The sequence below is a fragment of the Corapipo altera genome, unplaced genomic scaffold (genome assembly GCF_003945725.1).
Source record: "Corapipo altera isolate COAL_440 unplaced genomic scaffold, ASM394572v1 55, whole genome shotgun sequence".
Classification (NCBI taxonomy): domain Eukaryota; kingdom Metazoa; phylum Chordata; class Aves; order Passeriformes; family Pipridae; genus Corapipo; species Corapipo altera.
The window spans coordinates 8,542,788-8,558,426 of record NW_020884882.1 but is presented as its reverse complement, the minus strand read 5'-3'; the positions used below and the strand labels follow the sequence as shown (position 1 = coordinate 8,558,426).

At 57.8% G+C, this 15,639-nt stretch overlaps 2 protein-coding genes across 3 annotated transcripts in view; both read right to left on the bottom strand.

Moving 5' to 3' along the window:
- LAMB2 (laminin subunit beta 2) overlaps positions 1-4,200 on the bottom strand; it is an 11,823-nt gene extending 7,623 nt beyond the window's left edge. The window contains exons 1-10 of one of the 2 annotated variants that reach the window (XM_027640703.1): positions 4,095-4,200; positions 3,576-3,676; positions 1,906-1,980; positions 1,241-1,416; positions 1,013-1,136; positions 841-914; positions 551-739; positions 409-472; positions 129-334; positions 1-50 (exon numbers count right to left, since the gene is read on the bottom strand). The exon at positions 1-50 is cut by the window's left edge and continues 74 nt beyond it. In XM_027640703.1, coding sequence (XP_027496504.1) covers positions 1-50; positions 129-334; positions 409-472; positions 551-739; positions 841-914; positions 1,013-1,136; positions 1,241-1,416; positions 1,906-1,936 — 914 coding nt within the window. In that variant the 5' untranslated portion in view covers positions 1,937-1,980; positions 3,576-3,676; positions 4,095-4,200. Of the gene's footprint in view, positions 51-128; positions 335-408; positions 473-550; positions 740-840; positions 915-1,012; positions 1,137-1,240; positions 1,417-1,905; positions 1,981-2,677; positions 2,699-3,575; positions 3,677-4,094 lie in introns of those variants that run through there. The other variant, XM_027640705.1, reaches the window with a different exon arrangement.
- Positions 4,201-5,803: 1,603 nt separating this feature from the next.
- CCDC71 (coiled-coil domain containing 71) lies at positions 5,804-15,585 on the bottom strand. Its single transcript, XM_027640211.1, has 2 exons — positions 13,880-15,585; positions 5,804-13,436 (listed from the first exon to the last, which is right to left on the bottom strand). The coding sequence occupies exon 2, from the start codon at positions 13,373-13,375 to the stop codon at positions 12,182-12,184; it is 1,194 nt and encodes a 397-aa protein (XP_027496012.1). The 5' UTR covers positions 13,376-13,436; positions 13,880-15,585; the 3' UTR covers positions 5,804-12,181.
- Positions 15,586-15,639: the final 54 nt, after the last annotated feature.

Genomic DNA, 15,639 nt, shown 5'->3' with positions numbered 1-15,639 from the left:
TCGCAGTTCAGCCCCTGCGTGTGGTGCTCGCAGACACAGCGCCCGTGGATCTGGGGGGAGCACCCAGCTCAGTATGGCTGCTGGGTCCCATGGGCACCGTGCCGTGCCGGTACGTGCGTGCATCTCACCATGCCAGGGACGGAGGGCGTTGGAGCGCCAGGTGCCGGGGCGCAGTGGGCAGCGTGGCCATGGCAGAAGCAGCTCCCGCGCAGCACCAGCTCATCCACAGCATAGTAGTACTTGTGCAGCACCTCCCGCCGTGAGTCCAGCAGGTTGTCCCCCAGCGTGTGCAGCTTGGTGAGGTTCACCCGCAGGTTGGTGACGCGCAGCAGGTCTGGGGGGGCGTTGCTGTCAGGACCTGCCCTGGTGCCAGCCAGCTCCACTCCCCCAACACCCCCAGCTACACACCCTGGATGTCCGGGCTGTAGGGATCTACCACAGGGATGGAGGGGTCCAGCACCTTGAAGATGACCTGTAAGGAGGAAGGGATGGGTGATCCCATACCACCCAGACCCCCCGGCCCCCTCTGCATCACCCTGTCCCCACGCACCTCCCCGTGGCTGGAGGGCTCAATCTCAGAGTAGCGCTGGTCACACAGCACCTCATCCACAAGCCCTGAGGGCTGTTTGGGGATGCCAGGGAAGAGCTTGGAGCAGTTGTAGGCAAAGTAGCGATAGACCTTCCAGGTGCGCCCGAAGTCGGCTGAGCGTTCCACCAACATGGCCGCAGGGCGGAAGGTCTGCAGGACACTGAAATGGGACAGGGGCCAGCCCCACAGCCCCTGGGGGTCCATCTTGTCTCATTCCACCCCATCCCAGGCACCCGTGTGCCCAGACACACCTTAAACTTCATGATGAGGTGGGTGAAGTGGAACTCTCCCTCCAGGTCCAGGCGGATGCTGACATGCTCAACGCCTGGGCAGACAGATGGCTGAGATTGGGGAAGACCCCCATGGCCACGCAGCCCCAGTGCACACACACATGGGGAAACCCCACTACTGCCCCAGCCTCACCATTCTCCGACTGCCACCAGGTCCGCTGGTCGTGGGGGCCACTCAGGTAGATGACGTTCTCAATGCGGTGGCTCTCAGGCAGGGATGGGTCCCGTGAGTCGCAGGTGAAGCATTTCTCTGAGTCCTGTGCCGCGGAGCAGCACCATCAGGGATGGGTGACTGGAGGCTGCACCACTGCCCAGCTCTGTGGGCCTGTGCCAGAGCCGTGCTGGGGCCAGGTGGGCTCACCTGGAGGTGGCTGACGATGCAGTACTCCTGGGGCCCATCCAGCCCGCAGGTGGAGGTGGCGCTCAGGCGGGCAGCTCGCCCCACCAGCAGGTTCCCAGTGGCCGGGTAGCAGCTCCCGCGAGTGCAGCCGTGGCTCAGGTCAGGTTCCTCCCAGCCCCCTACTGCCAGTCCCCCTGCTGCAGAGAGCATGAGGGCACAGGCTGGGGACTGTGCCAGGGCCCCTGTGCACCCCCAGCTCCTCCATGCACTCACCCCACCCCCAGCCGTCCCATCCCGTCCCATCCCTGCATCCTGACCCACTGATGCAGCACGAAGCTCCATGATCCGGAAAGGTGCTGGCAGCAGCGCTGGGGCCTCGTGACCAGGGCAGGGAGCAGGGTGACTGGGGGGCTGGGCTGCCTGTGCTCCTGGGGGCCTGGGCAGCCCCAGGGCACCAAGCGGTGCCGGGGGGAGTCAGGAGCCGGGTCAGGCGCCTGTTAATCCCAACAGGGCTTAGCGCAGCCCAGATTCCTTGCTGGGTTTTGTGGCAGTCAGGCCCTGGCTGCTGACGGCCAGGGAGCATTGCCATTGCCACTATTCCCACTGCCCAACACCCTCTGCCAAGGCTGGGGTCCCTGAACCACAGCACTGCAAGTACACAGGGGGCCACTGAGGCCAGTGCTTACCCAGGAGGAGAGCGAGCACCAGGAGGTCCATGGACAGCCACGGGATCAGCCGGGGGGAACAAGGAGATGGCACTGCTGCAGGGTGCAGGGTACGGCTTAGCATGCCTGGCGCCTGGCCTCTCCTGGCTCTGGCACAACCATGCAGTCCAGGGGGCAACCCTCCTGCCCCAGCATGATGGTGCTTCCTGGGCACAACACTGGGAATTGGGGTCAGGTGGGACAATTGGGTCCCAAAGTCGTGCCCCAGTGCATGGCCCTGGGGGGCTGTGGCATACAGACCCGGATACACAGTTGTGCTGCACACCCCCTGACCTGGCACAAACTGTGCCATGCTCCATCCTGCCCAGCTCATGATGGATCCATCCTTTCGAGTATCAGTAGTGTCCCTGGGGGGTACCAATGCCGGGCCAGGGCCAGCCTGGGAGGGGAGCCAGGAGTGCTGGAGCCGGCTGGGCGAGGGCGTCCCTGACGCTGGCTGGGGTCCCACTGTTAAATTTAGGCTGGAGCTGCCTTTTGTGCTTCCTTCTCTCCCGGTACCTCCCGCTCCCAGCCTTGTAAGAGCTGGATCAAAGCCTGGCCCCGGCTCTGCCCAAACACATCTCTCCTGTCCCTGCACGGAGTCAGCCCCGGGCAGGAGGGCTCGGGGCTGCGGGGGGAGCTGCAACACTGTCCCAGCACCCACCCCGCTCGAAGCCACGCCAGGGCGGTGGGTGAGGTGGTGCAGAGCCACGTGCTGGCACGAGGGTCCCCGAGCCGCGCGAACCCCCAGTACCTGGTGTCCTGCAGCGTCCAGCGGGACCAAGGCCAGGGGCGAGGGCGAGCAGGACTCGCTGCCCCCGAGCTGGGTGCGCAGAAATGAGCCGGGGCAAGGGCAGCGATGGGATGGCGGCTGGTGGCCCCCCTTCCCCGTGCACGATTCTTATTCAAATGGGCTGCCCGCTGAAAGGGACGGCGGTCTCCAGGCTACGGGAATGTCACTGCCGATTCCTTCTGCCTGGAGGCCCCTGCCGCCTGCCCGCCCGCGGAGGCCTGGCCGGCCAGGCGTCGGCAGCCCGGGCACGCCCCGGCCCCTGGGCGGCACGGTGGGCCCCGCCGGCAGACAATAGGGCGCCTCGTGGGCCAGCGAGCCAGAGACACCGCGTTCCCTGGGCTCCCGGCACGGTGTGGCAGGAACGCGCCTGCTGCCACTGGCAGCGAGGCGTGTGGGGCGGCATGGAGGGATGGGTGCCTGATGGTCCAGGAACCGGCTGGCACAGCTGCGCAGGGGTCACAGCACCGTTCTTTGCCCCACCTGGGGATGCCCCGTGGCGAAGGCACAGTTACGCTGCAGGGTGGAGCCGTGCCGGACGTCTGCCTCACCAGGAGCTCACCCGGACACAGGCACCATGCTGCTGGCTGGGAACATCCCTCCCAATGGACCCAGCCCTCCCCACCGCCACGGCTCCCTGGGCAAAGTCCAACACACATCAACTCCAGGAAGTGCACAGCAGGAGTGGGGGTACCCAGCCCTCCTCTGCCAAAAGACCCCACAGTCCCTTCCTTGCGTGCTGTCTCATGCCAGTTGCCGGCACCCAGGCTGTGCCATGGGGCAGTGCCATGTGCCAAGGGCTGTGCTGTGCACTGGGGTTGTGCCGTGCCCAGGGGCTCCCCTCCAGCATGCTGGCTCCTACCTGTGCCTGTGGGGCCTGGGGTTCTGGGTGGGTGGCTGGTGGCTCAGGTAAGCTGCAGAGTCGAGGGCCCACTGGGCTCGGGCTGGGCTAGGCTGCTGTTCCTGGAGGAGGGCAGCCAGCGCCTGTCTCCTCCTCCAGCAGCCGTGCCAGGCGAGGGGAGGGACCCGCCTGCACCAAGCTTTAGCCAAGGTGAGGCAGAGGCCAGGTACACACTGGCAGTGGCCCATGCATGGCACAGCAGTGCCCTGTCCTTCGGCTGGCCAGGAGCCGTCACAGCATTCCCACAGGGCTGCTGTGCCCAGTTGTGCAGCACGTGGGTCTGCTGAGACAGGCAGCCCAGCTGGGACTCGCCCTGTACTGCACGGGCCCACCTGTGCCTCTTCAGGGCACATCTCCAGCAGCGGTACCGGGAGCCCTGGGACAGCATGGCAGCCAACTGCACTCCCCCAAGATCCATGCCGGATGGATCCAGTTCCCCCCCAAGTGCTGGCAATGTGGGCACCACCATGCCCCACTCACCTCGTGCTGGTCGGTGCTGCTCGAGATCCTTTGGACTGGCTGGGCCGGGCACTGAGCCGGCAGTCCTGGAGCCCTGCAGGGAGCACGGCTGTGCACCGGGGCCAGGATTCACAGAGAACTCACTGTCACACAGGGATGGTGCCTTTTATTAGCCAAGGCCGAAGGAAGGAAGAGGAGCTGTGTATCTCCACACCAAGGCCATGCTCTGGCCACCCGCCGCCAAGCAAGGTCACAGGCAAACAAAGAAACAGCTCCTGGTCATAGGAGTGCCAAAACCCACGCCCCCAGGGACACTCTGACATAGCCAGGCTGGTCCCACACGCCTCAGCGGGACAAGGGATGCCGTGGGCAGTACCCTGCCAGCTCCCCATGGCTGTGCTTTCAGCAGGCACTGGGAAACCTGGAGGTAGGGCTGTGCCCAGCAAGGCTCCAGCAGTGCAGGCTGGTGGCCAGGCATCACCACCTCATCAGCTGGGAGAGCTGGTGGAAGATGACCCGATAAAGAGCCATTAGCACTGGTCAGCATGTCTTCCTCAAGGGATCTTGCCAGGCAAACCTTATCTGCTCTAAGGAGATCCGAAGAGGCCTGATAAAGGGACCTGATAAAGGCGACTGTAACAGGATCTCTGGCCGTGAAAAGTTAAAGTGGGAGGGAGGGATCCTCAGTGGCATCTGAGAGACAAGAAAGGTGTCTCAGCCTGTGTCCAGGCACCTCCAGGCTCCCTTAAAGGCTGCTCTGACTTCCCATGCCGAGCTGCAATCCCCTTGGCTGCCCCAGAGCTGAAGGCGTGGCCATGTCTGCCCAGGGAGGTGCCCTGTCCCGGGGCAGCTCCACTGGCTGGAGATCTGCCGGCAGCCCTCCATCACCAGCATTTCAACGCTGCTGAGCATCCGTCTCCCCTGGACACCCACAGCCTGCCTCCACCAGCACCTTCCAGAAGCCATCAGGGCACTCTTGCAGCAGTGCAGAGGGGCCCCCCCTATCCTCGGCAGAGCCCCTGAGGTCCCAGGGCAGCCTCTCACGCCTGCCCAGCCCCACTTGGACCGACTTCAGTGTGCGCAGCAGGCGGCCAGCACTTCCCTGAACATCCTTAGTGAGCAGAGAACTGCTTAACCGCTTCCCTTCCCCAGGAATGAGCCGCGGCACTGGAGCTGCTGTCTGCCCAGGACCACGGTCCCACCACCATTAGTGCCGGGTCAGCGCACCGGCGGCCCCGCGGCACAAACCGGATCCAGATCGCAGGCCGGTGAACAATGGCATTTCTGTTGAATTAGCTGGCCAGAGGGTCCTGGTGCAGAGTGGGCAGATCCAGAGGGAAACCGCAGGATGGGCAGACAGGCTGGGGCTGGCAGAGCACCTGCCAGTGCAGTGCCAACCTGGCATGTTTTCTAGGAACTCACCAGGAACGTGGATTTATCCCAGTTTACACCAGTTCAGCACCAGTGGCATTCATGTGGAGCATCTCCCACCCCACTCACCTGGAGTATTTCCCACCCCAAGCCAGGCAATTCTTAATGGAGCTTGAGTAATATCAAACCTCACTGGGGGAATTAGGGAGAAGAGCTGGGCGTGATCTGCAGCTGAGCGTGCCCCATGCAGCAGCCAGGCACACAGGAGACACCATTCCATGGAGCTGACATGGGGCCGGGAGCAGGAGCCCAGGGAGGAGGAGTCTGTCAGGGCCCAAAGAAAAGCTGGACACACTGGGTGGTTCTGAGCACCATTTTACTGAAGGGCTGGACACCTGCTAGGACTTCATAACAAAAAGTTCACTTCATTTAAGAAAAACAACAGTCTGTTTTTTGTCCCATTCCCTCTGAAGAGCAGAATACTACTAATGCTGTCTTTTCACTAAGCAATGCCATTCCAAAATATACAACACAGAGTGTGGAACAGCCCAGCCTCATATTAACATTAAATATTATTAGAACTTCGGAAACATTCTACACAAACAAATGAAACAGTAAAAAGTTCACTCAAGAACAAGATGGTCAGTTGTAAAATCATCATACAAAGTTTGTTACTCGCCCTTCCACAGGCTGCAGTTGCTGCTCCTCAGCCATTGCTTGGGATCCCCAAACACCAGGGAATGCCGCCAGTCCCAGCCAGAGTGGGTCGGTCATTCTGCATGGAGACGGCTCTCTTGGAGATAATGGTTGGCAGAGAGGAGCACGAGGGGCCAGGCAGTGCCCACCCAAAACCCCCATGTCCCTCGGAGTGGCTGCCGTGCCTCTGCTTGGGAAACCCTACTCCTCAGGAGTGGGGCACTGGGAACCAGGAGGGACGGTGTCACACACCATGCCTCCCCCGTCACGAAAACTGATGCTTTTTGTCCTGACCCAGGCCTGGGCAGTGCAGCAGAGCAGGGGCAGGAGGGGAGGTATTTCTGGGAGTAGCTTTGCAGCACCTTCTCTTTTAAAACAGCACCATGTGCCTGTACCTGTGGGAATCACCAGACACTCACAGGGGCTGCCCGTAACCACAGGAACAGAAAGGGCTAATTAAGACAACAAGGAGAGAGTCCCAGAGGGTAATAAGGCCTTTAAGGGACTCCTGGGGAAGGTATTTCAGATGCCACCCATGCGGGGCCAGATTGTGCAACCGATAAAGGATGGAAACCAAGGGTTAGGAGGGGCACCTGCTGCAAAAGGACGCTCCTCACCTGCAGCACCAGTGTAGTCTGTCAGCAGGGCAGGCTCTGTGGCCAGGCAGGGGGTGGAGGGGAGGCAGTGGTGTGGAACACTGCAGCCCTGGTTCCTCCATTTGCACATCTCCTGCAGCAGACACAGAGCTGCCTGTCCAGGCGCTGCCAGCATCTTTAGCTTCCCCTAAGCTTCCTGCTTTTCCACCAGACCTCCTTGATGTTCCTAAGAAAAGGAAGAGGTCTGGCCTCAGCACCACAGCTTTGGGGGCAGCAGTTGGCCAAGCTGCAAGTTCCAGCAGTGTCACACCTATAGACAGGGTTCACTCGACACCAAGGGATGACCCAGTGATGAGGGCTGGCTCTCACACCCTCTGGTGTGAGATCTCTGTGAAGCACCTGGCACCTTCCTAACAGCACCCAGCTCCAGGTAGGAATAGGCTGCGAGGAGAGGGAAACCCCAGCATGGTGCTCTCTAGCACAGAGTCCCAAATACGAGGGCCCACGAGTAACTTGCCCTGCTGCCCTCCCCATAGGTGGTGCCAGCCCACCCCGCTGGCAAAGCCAAGGGCTGCAGCACTGTCAGGAAGGTGCAGGTGTCCCAGAGCAGCTGTCCTCTCCTCAGGCCACCTCAGCTCCCAAAAGGCCATTCCCATCTGACTGCAGGAGTAAACAGGCCAGTGCTATTCTGAATTCTGAAAAAGAAACCACACAAACCAACCAGCCTGGCTGAGCAGCGGGTGCTCCACAACTCGGCACCTGCCAACCATGGCTAAAACTAGGATTCTCCAACCTAAACCTGTGCTCCTGCCTGGGAAGCTGCCCAACTCATGTCACGCTGCCTAGCTGGAACTGAGAGACAAACCCACTCTCTGTCCCCACTCATCCCTTGAGTCATGGCCAAAGGCCCAGCTCCCAGACAGGGCAGGGAATTTGGATCCAAGGAGGAAGAACAGCTGGAGTGGCTGCACCTCCCACATGCTGCCAAAGTTTGGCCATGAACACAGCACAAGTCACAACTAAAAGGGCACAACCTCTGTGCTCAAGCCCAAAACCCAAAGCCCTCCAGACCCTCCTGCCATAGCTGCAGCTGGGGTGGAGAAGTGCTGATGGTGTTTGAGGAGGGCCTGGAGGACAGGCAGCAAAACAAGGGCAGCTGTGGGGCAGGGCCATGGAGCCGCATGCACGGCATCACCCACTTGTGCCGTTCAGCTCCTAATTTCCCTGCAATGCTCTGAGCTGGCAGCTGGCTGAACTCCATGCAAGGAAGCACCAGGCAATGAGGGCTCTCAGCCCACTGCCCCCCAGCCCTGTTAGTGTGAGCTAGTCTGAGAAGTGCCAGTGAGGTGAGTGCTCCCAGCGCTCCAGAGAGCACATCTCCTCCTCATACTGCAATACCACTAGTGGACTGCCAAGCAGGAGTAACAAAATAATCCCTTCTTATTTTGCAGAAAAGTGCTTAAGAAATTCTGTACAAGGATTGCTACAGCAGCTGGCTCAGGAAGGAATGCAAATAGTTTAGAAGCAGCAGCACCACACTACAGGGCTTGCAGGAAAGAGGCTAAGGAGAAACTTCTCCAACTAAAAGCAGTGGCAGATGGTGAAATCTGATCACAGTGGACATAAGCTTCAAAACATTTTTACCAATTAACATTGTGATTTCAACTGGTATCTGATGTCAGCTTCCCCTTCAGCTGCCTGCTGGACAAGCTGCTCTCCCCACGGACCTTGCTGACGGACATCTGAAGCATGCAGGAAGCTCAAGGGCCTTGCCTGGTGGAGGGGAAGCATAAACTGCTTCTTGGCAGCTGAATAAAAGGAGAAATGATTTCCAAAAAAATCAGTCGGAAGAACAGCCCTTTGACCGCTGGCCGAATCATTTCTAGAAGCGACAGTGGCACAAATCCATGCGTTAAAAGCATTCCTAAGAGAGTCTCCAAAGCTCTCGGCTGTCATGGTGCCCAGAACAACACAGGCCAGGTTAGGCACTTGGATTCAAAGTGACTAATACAGAAACAGGTCTGGACAAGGTGCATACCACACGCTCAGCAGAGACCACAGCGCTCTGGGCAACACATTTCCATGAGCCCTGCCAGTTACTGCTGCCACAAAGTAACATGTGGGAGAAGGGACCTGTGGGGGGAGATCTCTGGTTAGATCAGGTCTTAGGCAGCCCTGGTTTGATCAAACCCTTCATCTTCCCTAAACACCAGACAGCAGTGTCCATGGCACAGCCCCTCTGCTGCCTCCTGCACATCAGTGTTGCAGGACACCAGGAGTATCCACACCAGGAGCATCCACACCTGGGCACGAGTCGAAGGACAGAGGAGCCAACCCCCACTAGGCTGAGGCACTCGCTCTGCCAGCACCAGCTGACAGTCGCTGGCATTGGCAGCAGGGGCTGCAAAACCCCTCTGTGAATAACAAGTTGTAATTCTCTCAGCCGAGTTCCTGAAACACCTGCCAGGCGACACCAGGAGGGTAGAGAATGGAGCTCCAGCACTGTCCCATCGCTCAGGGCCCTGCGGTCTGCCAGAGATGTGTAAGAGAGCTGACAGAGACGGGACTGGTGATGGGCAGGTCTCTGAGCACAAAGCTATGGAGTGCTCACTTCCCTGGCAGGAGTCTCGGTGACACAGAGGTGTTTTCCAAAGCTTGCCTCTCCCTGTGGAGCAGATCACCTCTTGCTGGTGGCCTGGGAAGGATACAGGGCAAGCCGTCATCACTAAGTATGCGCAGCACTCAGCTCGATGCTGGGAAAGGCATGGCAGCACTAAGGCTGGATGCTCTGCTGGATGTGTCAAGCAGCAGTACAAGCCAAGTCCTTGACTGGCAAAGACCCAAGCTGTGAAAGACAAGAGGTGATGGAGAAGAGTGGGGAGGCAGGCAGCAACACAGCCGGGGGAAGACACAAAGTGAAGAGGAGGGATGTGGCCTCCTAAGTTGGCCTCAGGTGCTCAACTTCCTGCTCAGGCTAGAGGAAAAGCAACCTCGACCCAAATTCAGCCTTGTTGATGCACGTTGTTTTTCCCAGAGGAGGCCAAGCACTCAGCTGGGACGTCTGTGCCGCAAGAGGAGGCTCCAGACACAGCTCTTGGTGCCCTTATAAGGGTCTGGGAACAGGGGAAGCTGCTGAGCAGCCTGACAGACAGTAATACTGCAGGCAGGAGTTCAGAGCCCTCCTCGGGAAACAGCCAAAAAGAGAAACGCCAGTGCAGGACTTCAAGACCTGGCATTTGAGAGCGTGGGAATGAGAAAGGTCTGAAGGAGTGGGAACAAAAGGGACAAAGCAATTTTTGGCCAGTTGACAGTGATGGAGGGTCCCTGTTCATCCAGCATCAGGTCAAGAGAGGGGACTCTCTTCCAGGACATTTCAAAACACAGAAGCAGAAAAAAGTATTTCCTCCTTCTCTGCTGACAAGCAGCGGCATTCACAGGTCATTCTCAAACACTGCAAGTTATGATCTCTGACAGCAACTCAGAACCCAAGTGTGGGGTTCAGGACCTGCAATCATGCCCTGAATCATAAAATCACAGAATAGTCTGCATTGGAAGGGACCTTAAAGACCATCTTGTTCCAACTGCCATGCCATGGGCAGAGACACTTTCCACTAGACCAGGTTGCTCAACGAAGAACCTCCACCCTGCTCTACCTGGGTGAGAGGGGAGAACACAGACGCACCTTGGAACACTCAAATTCCCTGCCCTCTCATCCCATCATGAACCTTCTCTCTTCTCTCCATGCCATGGTCTTCCTCTCTGAGCTGGGGATCAGACATTGACCCCTTTTACAAACCACTGAAATCCAACCAGGTGCTCGTGGGGGCTTAAACATAAGGAGCTGGGGCTTCCCTGGGGAGCTCATCCCTTCAGCCAATGTCCACAGAGATTACTAGGTCAGACAACTGGTATTTTGAGCTGGTGAGAGAATGAGTGGATTATAGGCTCACTGCTGCAGAGATCTGAGCCAGGTCCATGCCCAGCTCAATGCTGCTTCCTTTCCCCAAGCCACCAGGTTGCCCCTCCTATGTGACAGCAGCAGCACCTACTGCTCCAACGAGGTGTTTCTCCCGGAGCTTGCAAATCCCTTCCTGTGAAGCCTGTGATCCCATCCGACAGCGTGCCCCCGGCGCCGCAGCGGTTCCGCAGTGCCTCCTGGGGACAGCAGAGCTTCCACACCTGACACACACCTCCTTGCAACATCCCCGACGGCACAGCAAAGCTGCTCCCATCACAACACAGTGCCCACCTCCCCTCCTACTGCTTCACCCTCACAAACCAAGAGAAAGCAACTCTCTATGTTTAAGAGCTGGCACATGTCCTCTCACCTCTTTCGCTTTTCTGCTTTAACTCAGGCTCAGATATCCCACCGAGCTCTGAGACCGGCAGGATGCAGCGAATACATTCAAACACAGCCTGTGTCTTTATCATGATTTAACCCCAGCCAAAACCAACAAGTCTTCACTACCGGCACCTAGAACCTGCTCCTGAAACACCCAGCAACAGTAAATCAGTCATGTGGTGGGCAGGACACTTTACACAATTCCAGCCCTTTGGCTTTAACAGTCACAGTCCATGTTTTACGGCTGTACCTGGGATACAGGAGAGTGGGGCAATGCTGAGTGCTGAGGAGGAATCGCTCTTTGGAGGCAAATCCCTACCATGAGTTCAGAACTTCTGCTACCAACAAAGGGAGGAGGCACCTTCAGACGTCAGGCCCCGTGACACTCCCCCACTGTTATGCAGAGGTAATACCGAAAATAGGATTAAACCTACCAGCTGGTAATTCTCCAAATTGCTTGGCATTCTGGAGACAAACGAGTGGCTATAACATTGCTGCCTCCGAGCTGCTCGAGGGAGCCCAGGACAGACTGTCACAACACTGAACCACAAAGGAATCCTGGCACCTTTCAACAAAAGACTGGCTGAAGGGGAGGGGGAACAAAAAGCTATTGAATCCTATCCCAGAGGGATGGAGGAAGTGCATCTTCCCACAGTTCCTGGGCCATATGCACATATATGGATATATAGATATATAGATAATAAAGTTATAAAATTTGATCAAAATAAAACCAGTAAATGTACAGCTTGAAAAAGAGCAATATCACAGTGCATCGATGTCATGAGAAAGTCCCGTGTTCTCCCCTGCACGAGAGCTCAGCCTGTCAGGTCCAGGGAAGCTCAGCAGGAAGTGAGCTCTCCGGCCTGCCCGGCTCGCCGCTGGCCAGAGTCACCATCCCGTGTTCCCAAACAGGGGTTTGGACTTCTGCAGCCAGTCCTGCACAGCAGTGGCAGACAGGTAGAACAGCGCGGGAGCAGCTGCTCTGCCTGCAGGTTAGTCGGCATGTCAGCACCAGAGACACAGAGCTGCTCCCAAACTTCTCCGTGCTCTGGTGCCAGGCTCCTATTTACTTACTTACAAAAAAAAAGTGACAGTGAAGAAACTCAGGGGACGCTGTGAGAGTGGGACAAGGGCTGAATTCGAATCACAGGGGACAGGTTGACCCTAAGAATCTTCTGTGCTCTCCTCCTCACTTCATCATCAGAGGAGGAGTTGCCCACCTTGATGGTCCGGAATTTCAGTAGGTTCAAAGTGCTCTGAGCCTGTCTAGTTTTCTTTTGGACAGGAATGGTATTTGCTTTTTTCCTCTGTGGTGCTTCTCTTGCCTCTGTGGCTCTTCTCTTCTTCTGCCCAGTGCTCTCCCGGTAACTGCTGCTGTCCTTCCACTCTGTTTTTCCCACCAGAGCTTCCTTATCTTTGATTTTCAGGGTCTTGGGCTGCGGTGCTGTGGTGGAGCCCTGGGATGAGCTGCCCGTGACCCTCCCGTTGAGAATTCCCGAGGCCTTGCAGGCGTTGCTCTCCTGCAGCACTCCACCCTTTGGTCCCTTCAGGAGGTTCAAAGCGTGGGTGGCAGAATCTGGTGCTTTCTTCACCGAATGCTTGTACCCCTTGCTTTCAGTTATTTTAGTGCTCTTGCCTGAAGGAAACTGCCTTGGTGGACTGGAATTCTTGAGGAGTTTAAGGTCTGAGGGCGAGATCCCAAGCCGCCCTCGCGTGTATTTGGACTCCAAACAGGACGTCGTGGTTTTCAGCGGCACCAGGGCTTCCAGAACCACAGACAGTCTCACGGCTGGATACACGTCGGGATACATGTTTGTAGGGAAGCCCACTGCTGCTGCCTTGGATGTGCCAGACCTTGTCTGCTTCAAAGAGCTCAACAGGAGATTCCTGGAATCCCCTTTGGAGACGGGCTGAGTGGAGACTTTCAGAGAGCTCACGGGAATGCTGGTGGGTGAAGCAGACACCTTTGCCATGGCTGTGGTGTTCCGGGCCGGACTCTGCGAGGACTTGGCAGTGCTGACACAGCTGTGTGGGCTGCTCTCCTTCGTCTGACTCGGGGTGTCTGCCGTGCACGAGCTGTACCCGTACACATCCTTACTCCTCAGGATCGTGGGCTGGTAGCCCTCCTCCTTCAGGCCCTGGATGAAGGCCACTAGCTGGGTCTCTGTGTCCGAAAGGTCCTTGGACATCGGGTTGAAGACTCGGAGGGCCTCCTCCAGCACTTTTTGTCCTGCAGAGGAAATTCTCGACCAGGAATGGACAGCTTTTTCTTCCTCATTGTTCACTGCAATATTCATGGCATTAGGCAAACAGGTGCTTCAAAAAGGTCCAAATTACTGGAAAAACAACCCTTGACACCTCAAAAGGAGAAAGAAGATAGTTAGCTTAAAGTAACTGAAATTATCCCATGTTTCTAAGCAGGGATCTGAAACCATTAAGCCCAGGCGTGGCTGGTCACAAACACCGGGTCATATTCTGGGCACAACCCAAGACAGAAGCATCATCAAGAAAATCCTGTCACTGATTTATCTCTGAAGTAAAACTAAAACATCTCTCACAGAAATCTCCAGCCTAAATAAAGATTTCAAGAAATCCCATCTAATCCATCCCAAGATGAAGGATTTCAACGATTAGCTCAGCAAAATCTGCAGTTTGTTTCCAGTTTGAGTTTGACCCACCCCAGCTCTGGGTGACCAGATCACATTTTCCCTGGGTAAAGCAGTCCCTCATGGAACCCTCTCCCTGCACACACCCCGAGAGCAGCACCACTGACCCATCTCAACACTAAGAAACCTGAGCACCTCAACTCCATCCCAGCGTCAACTCCAATTTCTCAGCTTCTCAATTGATGCTGCTCAAAAAATTGATTCTGAGTCCCTGCCAAAGCTGTAGCTTCCTCCTGGAGACCTGGCAACAGGGCTGGAGGCTGTTCCAGTTGTGCTTCATCGATGCTGAATGCCGTGGCAAGGCAGCACCGCTCCTTGCTGTTCCTTTGTTTGAACAACGGTCCGCGACTTGCTGTCACAGCAAACTGGTGTTGATCCAAGGGCACTCGCTGCCAAGTGAGGAGGAAGCAGGAAATTCAAGCAGGGCGGTATGAAGGAAACACACATCACCAGGGCCAAGTGCACAATGGCCCGAGGGACAACACTGGGATCACGCTTAGGGCACTGCGCAGCTGCCTGCCCAGCACAAAAGCACCAATTATGGCTTTAAATAAAACATAGGCACTGAAGGGCAGTCCAGGCAGGACTTTGGGATGCACCCAGGAGAACTCTGGTGGCCTCACAGCTCTGCAGCTGGACGCTGTGCAGATGAGGCATAAAACCTTTAGCTCCATTGACAGCTCTCAAAATAACAACAAGGATCCAGTTAAAACCTCTTTTCAGAGAAATGCAGGAGGTGTCAGAAACACTCTTGGGAGAGGGCAGTGCACAGGGAAGGAAGCTGTGATGGAGAAGTTAGTGCAGACAGAGCAAGGAACTACTCGTGTCCCACGCTCCCCCCGGCACTCCAGTCTCCCCACGGCCCCGGAGCAGAGCCCGTGCTGCCGCCAGCTGCACAAGCAGGGGAGAAACAGGAGCCAAGAGCAGCCGCAGAAGGGGAAGCACAGGTCAGTGGGGGAGTAAGAACCTCCACATGACAGACTAATCTCAGTCAAGTGCTCTGCAGACGTCACGGCAGAAGAGGGATTTGGAGGAGGATAATGCAGTCGTTCTGCGGCAGGCGGGGGATCTCCCACAGAGGAAGGGAGGCAGGCAGGGAAGGGATCCCACACAGGCAGGCAGGGAAGGGATCCCACAGAGGCCCAGCCAGCATCATCACCACCTTCCAAAGGACCAAGCCAAGCCAGCAAGGATGTCACGTTAATCCTGATCTGGTAGGGAAGGACAGACCAAGGGAGAAGTGCAATAACATGTTCTCAGTAGGCTGCAAAACAGATCATTTTGGGGCTGCAGCAAGCCCAGGAACAGCTGGGACACCTGAAGGGGTATTCTGGCTGTGACACCTCACAGTGACAGGACTTCCCAACATCCCTCGGCTGGGTCCGGTTTGGTGCAGTGCCGGCTGTGCTGGAGGAAAGCCGGGCACGAGCAGGCACACCCCGGACACGCTGTTCCCTCAAGTAGGACACTATTTTGGGGGCCGGGGGGCCACGGAAACACAGCGCTGCCGGCACAGTGCACGCAAAGCGCTGGTAGGGCCCTCCCGCACAGAGAGTTCAGAGGCCCGGCTGCCCGGGCACGGCGCTGGAGAAGGGCTCTGCTGTGCTTCTCCAGGGACACTGGAGGGAAACGCCGGCTACCAGCAGGGCCAAGACGCGGGGCTGGGGCCGCATGTGGAGCTGGAAGCCGGTGCGCAGTCCCAAGGAGCGCTCGGCGGGGCCGCCGGACCCCCGCTCAGCCTCTCCTGCTGGCCCGCCCCTCGGCGGAGGCGATGCCTCTGCCCGAGCGCCCGTCCCTCGCTTCCCCTGCACCCTCCCCATGGCTCGGCCCGCCGGCCGGAGGGACCCCGGGGCGGGCAACCCGCGCGGGCCGACCCCTCCCTGCGGGGCTGCGAG

Excerpts from the sequence above, each read along its gene's own strand:
- CCDC71 (XM_027640211.1), bottom strand. The coding sequence starts at position 13,375 with ATGAATATTGCAGTGAACAATGAGGAAGAAAAAGCTGTCCATTCCTGG.